Source organism: Myxine glutinosa, chromosome 6 (assembly GCF_964187855.1).
Source record: "Myxine glutinosa chromosome 6, kmMyxGlut1.1, whole genome shotgun sequence".
NCBI lineage: Eukaryota > Metazoa > Chordata > Myxini > Myxiniformes > Myxinidae > Myxine > Myxine glutinosa.
This window is the reverse complement of record NC_136266.1, coordinates 128,430,537-128,443,608: the sequence shown is the minus strand read 5'-3', so window position 1 is coordinate 128,443,608 and position 13,072 is coordinate 128,430,537. Positions and strand designations below refer to the sequence as shown.

At 35.9% G+C, this 13,072-nt stretch overlaps 1 protein-coding gene across 1 annotated transcript in view; it reads left to right on the top strand.

The window, feature by feature from the left end:
- NOS1 (nitric oxide synthase 1) overlaps window positions 1–12,427 on the top strand; it is a 111,116-nt gene extending 98,689 nt beyond the window's left edge. Inside the window, exons 23-26 of the mRNA XM_078781070.1 lie at window positions 7,116–7,264; window positions 7,427–7,621; window positions 7,744–7,841; window positions 12,298–12,427. Of these exons, the coding sequence (XP_078637196.1) occupies window positions 7,116–7,264; window positions 7,427–7,621; window positions 7,744–7,841; window positions 12,298–12,427 (572 nt within the window). The remainder of the gene's footprint in view (window positions 1–7,115; window positions 7,265–7,426; window positions 7,622–7,743; window positions 7,842–12,297) is intronic.
- Window positions 12,428–13,072: the final 645 nt, after the last annotated feature.

Here is a 13,072-nt window from a genome sequence, read left to right as displayed (position 1 = left end):
TTTATCTCTCTCTTTCTCTCTTTTTCTCTCTTTATCTCACTCTTTCTCTCTTTTTCTCTCTTTATCTCACTTTTTCTCTCTTTATCTCACTCTTTTTCTCTCTGTCTGTCTGTTTTTCTCTCTTTATCTCACTCTTTTTCTCTCTTTCTCTCTCTTTTTCTCTCTTTATCTCTCTTTATCTCACTATTTCTCTCTTTATCTCACTCTTTTTCTCTCTTTCTCTCTCTTTTTCTCTCTTTATCTCTCTTTATCTCACTATTTCTCTCTTTATCTCACTTTTTCTCTCTTTATCTCACTCTTTTTCTCTCTGTCTGTCTGTTTTTCTCTCTTTATCTCACTCTTTTTCTCTCTTTCTCTCTCTTTTTCTCTCTTTATCTCTCTTTATCTCACTATTTCTCTCTTTATCTCACTCTTTTTCTCTCTTTCTCTCTCTTTTTCTCTCTTTATCTCTCTTTATCTCACTATTTCTCTCTTTATCTCACTCTTTTTCTCTCTTTCTCTCTCTTTTTCTCTCTTTATCTCTCTTTATCTCACTATTTCTCTCTTTATCTCACTCTTTTTCTCTCTTTCTCTCTCTTTTTCTCTCTTTATCTCTCTTTATCTCACTATTTCTCTCTTTATCTCACTTTTTCTCTCTTTATCTCACTCTTTTTCTCTCTGTCTGTCTGTTTTTCTCTCTTTATCTCACTCTTTATCTCTCTTTATCTCACTATTTCTCTCTTTATCTCACCTTTTCTCTCTTTATCTCACTCTACCTCTCTTTTTCTCTCTTTCTCTCTCTTTTTCTCTCTTTATCTCACTATTTCTCTCTTTATCTTTCTTTTTCTCTCTTTTTCTCTCTTTATCTCACTATTTCTCTCTTTATCTCACTCTTTTTCTCTCTTTCTCTCTCTTTTTCTCTCTTTATCTCTCTTTATCTCACTATTTCTCTCTTTATCTCACTCTTTTTCTCTCTTTCTCTCTCTTTTTCTCTCTTTATCTCTCTTTATCTCACTATTTCTCTCTTTATCTCACTTTTTCTCTCTTTATCTCACTCTTTTTCTCTCTGTCTGTCTGTTTTTCTCTCTTTATCTCACTCTTTATCTCTCTTTATCTCACTATTTCTCTCTTTATCTCACCTTTTCTCTCTTTATCTCACTCTACCTCTCTTTTTCTCTCTTTCTCTCTCTTTTTCTCTCTTTATCTCACTCTTTCTCTCTTTTTCTCTCTTTATCTCACTATTTCTCTCTTTATCTCACTCTTTCTCTCTTTTTCTCTCTTTATCTCACTTTTTCTCTCTTTATCTCACTCTTTTTCTCTCTGTGTGTCTCTTTTTCTCTCTTTATCTCACTCTTTTTCTCTCTTTCTCACTCTTTCTCTCTCTTTTTCTCTCTTTATCTCACTCTTTCTCTCTCTCTCTCTCTTTCTCTCTTTCTCTCTATTTTCTCTCTTTTTCTCTCTGTCTCTCTCTTTTTCTCTTTTTATCTCACTCTTTTTCTCTCTTTATCTCACTTTTTCTCTCTCTTTTTCTCTCTTTATCTCACTCTCTCTCTTTTTCTCTCTTTATCTCACTCTTTTTCTCTCTTTCTGTCTCTTTTTCTCTCTTTCTGTCTCTTTTTCTCTCTTTATCTTACTCTTTTTCTCTCTTTATCTCACTCTTTCTCTCTCTTTTTCTCTCTTTATCTCACTCTTTCTCTCTTTTTCTCTTTATCTCACTCTTTCTCTCTTTTTCTCTCTTTATCTCACTCTTTCTCTCTTTTTCTCTCTTTATCTCACTCTTTCTCTCTTTGTCTCTCTTTTTCTCTCTTTATCTCTCTTTATCTCACTCTTTTTCTCTTTCTCTCTCTTTTTCTCTCTTTCTCTGACTCTTTTTCTCTCTTTTTCTCTCTTTATCTCACTCTTTCTCTCTTTTTCTCTCTTTATCTCACTATTTCTCTCTTTATCTCACTCTTTCTCTCTTTATCTCACTCTTTCTCTCTTTCTCTCTCTTTTTCTCTCTTTATCTCTCTTTATCTCACTCTTTTTCTCTTTCTCTCTCTTTTTCTCTCTTTCTCTGACTCTTTTTCTCTCTTTATCTCACTCTTTCTCTCTTTTTCTCTTTATCTCACTCTTTCTCTCTTTTTCTCTCTTTATCTCACTATTTCTCTCTTTTTCTCTCTTTATCTCACTTTTTCTCTCTTTATCTCACTCTTTCTCTCTTTTTCTCTCTTTATCTCACTTTTTCTCTCTTTATCTCACTCTTTTTCTCTCTTTATCTCACTTTTTCTCTCTTTATCTCACTCTTTTTCTCTCTTTATCTCACTTTTTCTCTCTTTATCTCACTCTTTTTCTCTCTGTCTGTCTGTTTTTCTCTCTTTATCTCACTCTTTTTCTCTCTTTCTCTCTCTTTTTCTCTCTTTATCTCTCTTTATCTCACTATTTCTCTCTTTATCTCACTCTTTTTCTCTCTTTCTCTCTCTTTTTCTCTCTTTATCTCTCTTTATCTCACTATTTCTCTCTTTATCTCACTTTTTCTCTCTTTATCTCACTCTTTTTCTCTCTGTCTGTCTGTTTTTCTCTCTTTATCTCACTCTTTTTCTCTCTTTCTCTCTTTTTTTCTCTCTTTATCTCACTCTTTTTCTCTCTGTCTGTCTGTTTTTCTCTCTTTATCTCACTCTTTTTCTCTCTTTCTCTCTCTTTTTCTCTCTGTCTGTCTGTTTTTCTCTCTTTATCTCACTCTTTTTCTCTCTTTCTCTCTCTTTTTCTCTCTTTCTCTCTCTTTTTCTCTCTTTATCTCACTCTTTTTCTCTCTTTCTCTCTCTTTTTCTCTCTTTCTCTCTCTTTTTCTCTCTTTATCTCACTCTTTTTCTCTCTGTCTGTCTGTTTTTCTCTCTTTATCTCACTATTTCTCTCTTTATCTCACTTTTTCTCTCTTTATCTCACTCTTTTTCTCTCTGTCTGTCTGTTTTTCTCTCTTTATCTCACTCTTTTTCTCTCTTTCTCTCTCTTTTTCTCTCTTTATCTCTCTTTATCTCACTATTTCTCTCTTTATCTCACTCTTTTTCTCTCTTTATCTCACTCTTTTTCTCTCTTTCTCTCTCTTTTTCTCTCTTTATCTCTCTTTATCTCACTATTTCTCTCTTTATCTCACTCTTTTTCTCTCTTTCTCTCTCTTTTTCTCTCTTTATCTCTCTTTATCTCACTATTTCTCTCTTTATCTCACTTTTTCTCTCTTTATCTCACTCTTTTTCTCTCTGTCTGTCTGTTTTTCTCTCTTTATCTCACTCTTTTTCTCTCTTTCTCTCTCTTTTTCTCTCTTTATCTCTCTTTATCTCTCTTTATCTCACTTTTTCTCTCTTTATCTCACTCTTTTTCTCTCTTTCTCTCTCTTTTTCTCTCTTTATCTCTCTTTATCTCACTATTTCTCTCTTTATCTCACTATTTCTCTCTTTATCTCACTCTTTTTCTCTCTTTCTCTCTCTTTTTCTCTCTTTATCTCTCTTTATCTCACTATTTCTCTCTTTATCTCACTATTTCTCTCTTTATCTCACTATTTCTCTCTTTTTCTCTCTTTATCTCACTTTTTCTCTCTTTATCTCACTCTTTTTCTCTCTTTCTCTCTCTTTTTCTCTCTTTATCTCACTATTTCTGTCTTTATCTTTCTTTATCTCACTATTTCTCTCTTTATCTCACTATTTCTCTCTTTATCTCACTCTTTCTCTCTTTTTCTCTCTTTATCTCACTATTTCTCTCTCTTTATCTCACTCTTTCTCTCTTTTTCTCTCTTTATCTCACTATTTCTCTCTCTTTATCTCACTCTTTCTCTCTTTTTCTCTCTTTATCTCACTATTTCTCTCTCTTTATCTCACTATTTCTCTCTTTATCTCACTCTTTCTCTCTTTTTCTCTCTTTATCTCACTATTTCTCTCTCTTTATCTCACTCTTTCTCTCTTTTTCTCTCTTTATCTCACTTTTTCTCTCTTTATCTCACTCTTTTTCTCTCTGTGTGTCTCTTTTTCTCTCTTTATCTCACTCTTTTTCTCTCTTTCTCACTCTTTCTCTCTCTTTTTCTCTCTTTATCTCACTCTTTCTCTCTCTCTCTTTTTTTCTCTCTTTCTCTCTATTTTCTCTCTTTTTCTCTCTGTCTCTCTCTTTTTCTCTCTTTCTCTCTCTTTCTCTCTCTTTTTCTCTCTTTATCTCACTCTTTCTCTCTCTCTCTCTCTTTTTCTCTCTTTCACTCTATTTTCTCTCTTTTTCTCTCTGTCTCACTCTTTTTCTCTCTTTCTCACTCTTTCTCTCTCTTTTTCTCTCTTTATCTCACTCTTTCTCTCTCTCTCTTTTTCTCTCTTTCTCTCTATTTTCTCTCTTTTTCTCTCTGTCTCTCTCTTTTTCTCTCTTTCTCACTCTTTCTCTCTCTTTTTCTCTCTTTATCTCTCTTTATCTCACTATTTCTCTCTTTATCTCACTCTTTCTCTCTTTTTCTCTCTTTATCTCACTTTTTCTCTCTTTATCTCACTCTTTTTCTCTCTGTCTCTCTCTTTTTCTCTTTTTATCTCACTCTTTCTCTCTCTTTTTCTCTCTTTATCTCACTTTTTCTCTCTCTTTTTCTCTCTTTATCTCACTCTCTCTCTTTTTCTCTCTTTATCTCACTCTTTTTCTCTCTTTCTGTCTCTTTTTCTCTCTTTCTGTCTCTTTTTCTCTCTTTATCTTACTCTTTTTCTCTCTTTATCTCACTCTTTCTCTCTCTTTTTCTCTCTTTATCTCACTCTTTCTCTCTTTTTCTCTTTATCTCACTCTTTCTCTCTTTTTCTCTCTTTATCTCACTCTTTCTCTCTTTTTCTCTCTTTATCTCACTATTTCTCTCTTTTTCTCTCTTTATCTCACTCTTTCTCTCTTTGTCTCTCTTTTTCTCTCTTTATCTCTCTTTATCTCACTCTTTTTCTCTTTCTCTCTCTTTTTCTCTCTTTCTCTGACTCTTTTTCTCTCTTTTTCTCTCTTTATCTCACTCTTTCTCTCTTTTTCTCTCTTTAGCTCACTCTTTCTCTCTTTATCTCACTCTTTCTCTCTTTCTCTCTCTTTTTCTCTCTTTATCTCTCTTTATCTCACTCTTTTTCTCTTTCTCTCTCTTTTTCTCTCTTTCTCTGACTCTTTTTCTCTCTTTATCTCACTCTTTCTCTCTTTTTCTCTTTATCTCACTCTTTCTCTCTTTTTCTCTCTTTATCTCACTATTTCTCTCTTTTTCTCTCTTTATCTCACTTTTTCTCTCTTTATCTCACTCTTTCTCTCTTTTTCTCTCTTTATCTCACTTTTCTCTCTTTATCTCACTCTTTTTCTCTCTGTCTGTCTGTTTTTCTCTCTTTATCTCACTCTTTTTCTCTCTTTCTCTCTCTTTTTCTCTCTTTATCTCTCTTTATCTCACTATTTCTCTCTTTATCTCACTCTTTTTCTCTCTTTCTCTCTCTTTTTCTCTCTTTATCTCTCTTTATCTCACTATTTCTCTCTTTATCTCACTTTTTCTCTCTTTATCTCACTCTACCTCTCTTTTTCTCTCTTTATCTCACTTTTTCTCTCTTTATCTCACTCTTTTTCTCTCTTTCTCTCTCCTTTTCTCTCTTTATCTCACTCTTTTTCTCTCTTTCTCTCTCTTTTTCTCTCTTTATCTCACTCTTTTTCTCTCTGTGTGTCTCTTTTTCTCTCTTTATCTCACTCTTTCTCTCTCTTTTTCTCTCTTTATCTCACTTTTTCTCTCTCTTTTTCTCTCTTTATCTCACTCTCTCTCTTTTTCTCTCTTTATCTCACTCTTTTTCTCTCTTTCTGTCTCTTTTTCTCTCTTTCTGTCTCTTTTTCTCTCTTTATCTTACTCTTTTTCTCTCTTTATCTCACTCTTTCTCTCTCTTTTTCTCTCTTTATCTCACTCTTTCTCTCTTTTTCTCTTTATCTCACTCTTTCTCTCTTTTTCTCTCTTTATCTCACTCTTTTTCTCTTTTTCTCTCTTTATCTCACTATTTCTCTCTTTTTCTCTCTTTATCTCACTCTTTCTCTCTTTTTCTCTCTTTATCTCACTTTTTCTCTCTTTATCTCACTCTTTCTCTCTTTCTCTCTCTTTTTCTCTCTTTATCTCTCTTTATCTCACTCTTTTTCTCTTTCTCTCTCTTTCTCTCTCTTTCTCTGACTCTTTTTCTCTCTTTTTCTCTCTTTATCTCACTATTTCTCTCTTTATCTCACTCTTTCTCTCTTTCTCTCTCTTTTTCTCTCTTTATCTCTCTTTATCTCACTCTTTTTCTCTTTCTCTCTCTTTTTCTCTCTTTCTCTGACTCTTTTTCTCTCTTTATCTCACTCTTTCTCTCTTTTTCTCTCTTTATCTCACTCTTTCTCTCTTTATCTCACTCTTTTTCTCTTTCTCTCTCTTTTTCTCTCTTTCTCTGACTCTTTTTCTCTCTTTATCTCACTCTTTCTCTCTTTTTCTCTCTTTATCTCACTATTTCTCTCTTTATCTCACTCTTTCTCTCTTTATCTCTCTTTCTCTCTTTCTCTCTCTTTTTCTCTCTTTATCTCTCTTTATCTCACTCTTTTTCTCTTTCTCTCTCTTTTTCTCTCTTTCTCTGACTCTTTTTCTCTCTTTATCTCACTCTTTCTCTCTTTTTCTCTTTATCTCACTCTTTCTCTCTTTTTCTCTCTTTATCTCACTATTTCTCTCTTTTTCTCTCTTTATCTCACTCTTTCTCTCTTTTTCTCTCTTTAGCTCACTTTTTCTCTCTTTATCTCACTCTTTCTCTCTCTTTCTCTCTCTTTCTCTCTCTTTATCTCACTCTTTCTCTCTCTTTGTCTCTCCCTAACTCTGTCATGGCCTGACTTTGTGAAGGTGGGGGTACACCATCCTTGATGTGGAGGATCTCTGGGTCTCTCCTGCGAGACTAATCGGCTGTCTTCGTGCCGCGGTCTTGTTCAAGAGAACTGTCCGGGGCTATACAACAACCACATCATGGCATTTGCAGTTTTCACATTTTTAGTTGCTACCTAATACCAAACCCCCATTTCTGAAAGCTTCTTGATTAGAACATTGAGCTGGTACAAAAATAGGGGATTTCAGCAACATGTGCACATTTTTCAGAGAGAAAAAACATTTTTGTTCATGTTTTATCTGCATGACTGTCTAGACGTCAAACCCTGTGGCATGACCTTGGTGTTTGGCTGCCGATGCAGGCGGTTGGACCATTTATACCATGAAGAGACACAGCTAGCGCTTCGTGCGGGTGTTTTCTCCAAGGTTCTCACGGCCTACTCTCGAGAGACTGACATTCCGAAGGTGAGACTTCCATCTTTCTCCTAAACTTTTACCAATTCCCAATTGGATTAGTTAATTCTACACAATGGCAACCCTCAGCCAATTTTACCTCAAGTTTAACCCCAGGCCCAAACTAATCTAGATTCTTAACCTTTTACATTATCCAGACTCTTGGTGTGTCAGACTTATGTGCAGGATTTGCTTCAAACAGAGCTCTCAAAAGAGCTCCACTCAGTGCTGTTGGAGCGTAGTGGGCACATATATGTGTGTGGGGATGTGACTATGGCGAGTGAGGTGCTTGGGGTGGTGCAGGCCATTCTGGCCGAGCAAGGAAGCCTCAGTGTTGATGAGGCCGCTCAGCTGGTCAAACGTCTAAGGGTGAGGGAAGAGTTTTAAATGTCTTGGTATCTCAGACATTCTCCCACATTGACCAAATATTTTTCCCCCTTTTGAAAATGTAATCATATATTTTTGTGCTGCCCTCGACATGGTGGTATCAGGAAGAAGGCCGATACCATGAGGACATATTTGGTGTAACTCTTCGGACGTATGAGATCACCAGCCGCATCCGTTCTCGCTCCATCACTGCCAACGAGGGGTAAGGATTTGCATGGATTGGGTGAACATCCCCTAATTCTACTTGATTTACTTCAATGTTCCCTTGTAAGTTGGCCCTCAAGACTAATTATTTTGAAGATGCCAAATAAATGTGGTGGGTGAGATCTGGAGTGATTTTCTTTGTCCGCGTGTTCAATGACATCACAGAGTGAAATAATCACCACTTTCTTTAATTTCTTCTTATTTCTTCCTCTTCTTCAACTTGTTCTACCTCTTAACTTCTACTTCTGAATTTCTTCCTCTTCTTTTACTTCTTCTACCTCTTAACTTCTACTTCTGAATTTCTTCCTCTTCTTCTACTTCTTCTACCTCTTAACTCCTACTTCTGAATTTCTTCCTCTTCTTTTACTTCTTCTACCTCTTAACTTTTACTTCTGAATTTCTTCCTCTTCTTTTACTTCTTCTACCTCTTAACTTCTACTTCTGAATTTCTTCCTCTTCTTTTACTTCTTCTACCTCTTAACTTCTACTTCTGAATTTCTTCCTCTTCTTCTACCTCTTCTACCTCTTAACTCCTACTTCTGAATTTCTTCCTCTTCTTCTACTTCTTCTACCTCTTAACTCCTACTTCTGAATTTCTTCCTCTTCTTTTACTTCTTCTACCTCTTAACTTCTACTTCTGAATTTCTTCCTCTTCTTTTACTTCTTCTACCTCTTAACTTCTACTTCTGAATTTCTTCCTCTTCTTCTACTTCTTCTACCTCTTAACTCTTACTTCTGAATTTCTTCCTCTTCTTCTACTTCTTCTACCTCTTAACTTTTACTTCTAAATTTCTTCCTCTTCTTCTACTTCTTCTACCTCTTAACTCCTACTTCTGAATTTCTTCCTCTTCTTCTACTTCTTCTACCTCTTAACTTTTCCTTCTGAATTTCTTCCTCTTCTTCAACTTGGTCTACCTCTTAACTCCTACTTCTGAATTTCTTCCTCTTCTTCTACTTCTTCTACCTCTTAACTTCTACTTCTGAATTTCTTCTTCTTCTTCTACTTCTTCTACCTCTTAACTCCTACTTCTGAATTTCTTCCTCTTCTTCTACTTCTTCTACCTCTTAACTCCTACTTCTGAATTTCTTCCTCTTCTTTTACTTCTTCTACCTCTTAACTTCTACTTCTGAATTTCTTCCTCTTCTTCTACTTCTTCTACCTCTTAACTCCTACTTCTGAATTTCCTCCTCTTCTTTTACTTCTTCTACCTCTTAACTTCTACTTCTGAATTTCTTCCTCTTCTTCTACTTCTTCTACCTCTTAACTTCTACTTCTGAATTTCTTCCTCTTCTTCTACTTCTTCTACCTCTTAACTCCTACTTCTGAATTTCTTCCTCTTCTTCTACTTCTTCTACCTCTTAACTCCTACTTCTGAATTTCCTCCTCTTCTTTTACTTCTTCTACCTCTTAACTTCTACTTCTGAATTTCTTCCTCTTCTTCAACTTCTTCTACCTCTTAACTCCTACTTCTGAATTTCTTCCTCTTCTTCTACTTCTTCTACCTCTTAACTTCTACTTCTGAATTTCTTCCTCTTCTTCTACTTTTTCTTCCTCTTCTTTTACTTCTTCTACCTCTTAACTCCTACTTCTGAATTTCTTCCTCTTCTTCTACTTCTTCTACCTCTTAACTTCTACTTCTGAATTTCTTCCTCTTCTTCTACTTCTTAAACTTGTGCACAAGGATCCTGAATCCATAAACCTGAATACCTGAATACAGAGACCATTTACCTACTTGCCAGCCTCTTCCACCCCACCTCCACCTCACCATCTTGGTTTTCCATTGCTACACCTTTAGACTTTCAAAGTACCTGTTATTTGTGGCTGTCTGTTCTATTTCTAATGTTACTTCTTTGATCTTCAGTTTGTTGGGATCAGATTCTTGAGGTTGCATTGTCGAGAATGTTACGAAACGCTTGCACTTGCGGTGTTTGAGTTGATAAAACGGTTTATTTGATTGTTATTATGCTCTGTTAGACTTATGATTAGTATATGCTGCATCTTGAAGCAACTCAGTAAAATTTTACTTAAACGGCATGACTATGTCTTGTTTGTTTATTTATTTATTTATTTTCATATTGATCTCAAACTCATGGTGGAGCTTTTTAGTAGACCTCTGTGTGCATAACTTCGTGAATTACAATGACGTCGGTAGACAATGCACAACCACTGCCAGGGGTTCGGATGGATATGCTTTCAGGCCAACCCATTGCTTCCATGTAATTGCTATTTTTTTGAGATAACTGGGAAGTACTGTATAACTACTTCTTCCGTATACAGCAAGCACATGGCTACAAATAGCATCATTGGCTAAGGACGTGACTTGGAGAGGGGCGGGGGCGTGGTTGTGCCGCTGATGCAACGCCCCTTTGTGGGATAGGGCAGGAATTTGTCATTGTTCATGGTGCCGGCGATAACTCGCTTATTCTTCGTGAAAGACACCATGTGATCTTTAACGTCCATCAATTAATGCTGGCACATGGGACACCCAGTTTGGTTAGCATCCATCCAAGGGTCGGCGCATACATTGATGCCTCAACCTGCCCGTGAAACACCAGGATGACAGTTTATAGCTGGGCTGAGATTCAAAACCACGCTAGACAGCTCAGAGGTGAGCATGTTTACCTCTAGGTCCGAGAGGTATACACGTCTAGGCCATCCTGTCAGCCTGGAGAGTAATCATTATAGTTTGGCAAAAATATAGTACTTCTGTACGCACTTTTCTGGTTCCAAATTAACGATGGACAGAGGTTATGTTTTCACCCATGTCTGTTTGTTTGTCTGTCTGCTTGTTTGTTACTTGGCAAAAAAAAAAAAAATTTTTTTTGCAAGTATGTTGATCACTCCGGTTTGTGTGTTTGTGTGTTTGTCTGTCCGCTCACTTATTCTTGCCTAAAGGTCACAATTTGAAACCGATCTTCACAAAACTTCACTAAAGGAGAGAGTTCGTGGCCAACAAAATCCTATATATTTTTGAGGTAAAAAGGTCAAAAGGTCAACATAGGCCAAAGGTCAACCACTTTTTTCAAATTTCTAAAATGCTCAATTTTCATCCGATTGACTTGAAATTTGAACAAGATTTACATATCAGTTTACTGAATTCAACCACCAATTACTTTTGAGATCAGCATAGATCAAAAGGTCAACATAGGTCAAAGGTCAACCACTTTTTTCAAATTTCTAAAATGCTCAATTTTAATCCGATTGACTTGAAATTTGAATGGGATTTTCATATCAGCTAACTGAATTCAACCATAAACTATTTTTGAGATCAGCATAGGCCAAAAGGTCAACATAGGCCAACAGTCAACAACCATTTCAAATTTCTATATCCTCAATTTTCATCACATTGACTTGAAAATTGAATGGGATTTACAAATCAGGCAACTGAATTCAACCAACAACTATTTTTGAGGTCAACATAAGTCACAAGGTCAACAGAGACCAAAAGTCGACTACTTTTTTCAAATTTCTAAAATCCTCAATTTTCATCAAATTGACTTGAAATTTGAATAGGATTTTCATATCAGCTAACTGAATTCAACCACAAATTATTTTAAGGTAAAATTTGTTTTAGAGATTTCGTAAGTATCGTGCTCTGCACGACATTTTTCTTGTTTGTTTGTCTTGGAGCAGGATTAGGTGGAGGAGCAGGTCAAAAAGTTATGGACGGATTCGGATGACATTTGGTGGACAGGTTGGGTGTGTGACGAAGATTAATTGTTTACATTTTGGTGAAGATCCAGATCCAGATTTGGATACTGTAAAGTTATTTTTCACCATTGAGTGCTCGGGCCAAAAATGATATATAGCACAGTACAGTATCTCAAAAAGTTATGGACAGATTCGGCCAAAACGTAATGGACAATTTGGGTGTCTGCCAAGATTTTTGTGAGACCCAGATGCGATAATTTTTTGATATTTTCCAAAAAAATAATTATAGCATGATATTTCAAAAAGTTGCTGACAGATAATGACAAAACCTGGTGGAAGAGTTTTGGTAGGTTCCAATAACAAGACAATTTTGTTATGGGTCTGGACCCAGATCCGGCCTATCAATGGGCTATAAAACGTGAACTGTTCAGCCTTGCGGAGGTATACGCCCTCGCGAGTGGTGGTCTAGTTGATTCTGTGTTCCTTCTGTAATCCAAATCGATCACCTTGAGAGTAGTTTCATGAAATATGTCATGGTAAGGCATGTTCACAATACCATAAACCATGGCCTGAAGGACTCGGTGTTCACTCATCATGTATGGAAGTCAGTTTGAAATCAGGGACATCAGGTCCAGGCTAAAGTTGTTGGTTTTTTGTTGTTTATTTGTTTGTTTTTTTGCTTGTAACTAAACAAAGTTTTGATGTGTTACTTCGCCACTAATAGATTTACTTATTTAGCAATAGTGATTTGCTTTGAAGAAGATCTTGCTTGTGCTACTCCAACACCTTTTCCCTTCTCTAGAATAACAGCAGAGATGGGAGCCTTCTCTTCTTCTTCAAGTGCTGGAATCAACGTTATGCAGGAAACAAACTCTTCCGGCTATTCCATATCTGCGAAGATCATGGAGCAGCCGAGGGATGCCGAGTTGTGAAGGATCATGCTTTTCTAGGCCGAAGTGCCATTAATCATTTAATTCATGTCCTATTTATTTCATTAATTGTTCTACTGTAATCATGCTTTTGATTTTTCAAATTCCTCAATGTTTCGTTAACACGTGATCAGTGGTTTTAGCAACAGCAGAATTGAGGCTTAGCCTTGCATGACCCTTAAACGAAATGTGGGAAAGTGTGAAAGGAGTGTATTTATTACATGTGTATGTGGAGCAGGGATATTTTAAAAATCCCACATTTGCGTATGTAATAAATAGATAACACAACGTTCTAAATAGTGAAGCAGCTGTTCTTTAAGCCAAGTGTGAACATTGTGTCCCTCTGAGTCATTTCAGCATATACAGTACTCACAATAAGTTAGGGATATTGAGGGAGTGAGTTTATTTTTTTTTATAGGGGTTTGGGTTAGGGTATTGAAATCAAGAATTCTGTGTTTTTCCACAATCATCAATAACCATAGAATTAGGACCAACAACTTTTTTCAACATAATTAATATACAAAATCAACCACACCGAAGAACCTGCCAATATCCCTAACTTATTGTGAGTAGTGTAGTGGGCATACCCCATGATTTTGGTGCTACATTGATTCATAAATGAATTGCTCCAATAACTTTATCGCTCGA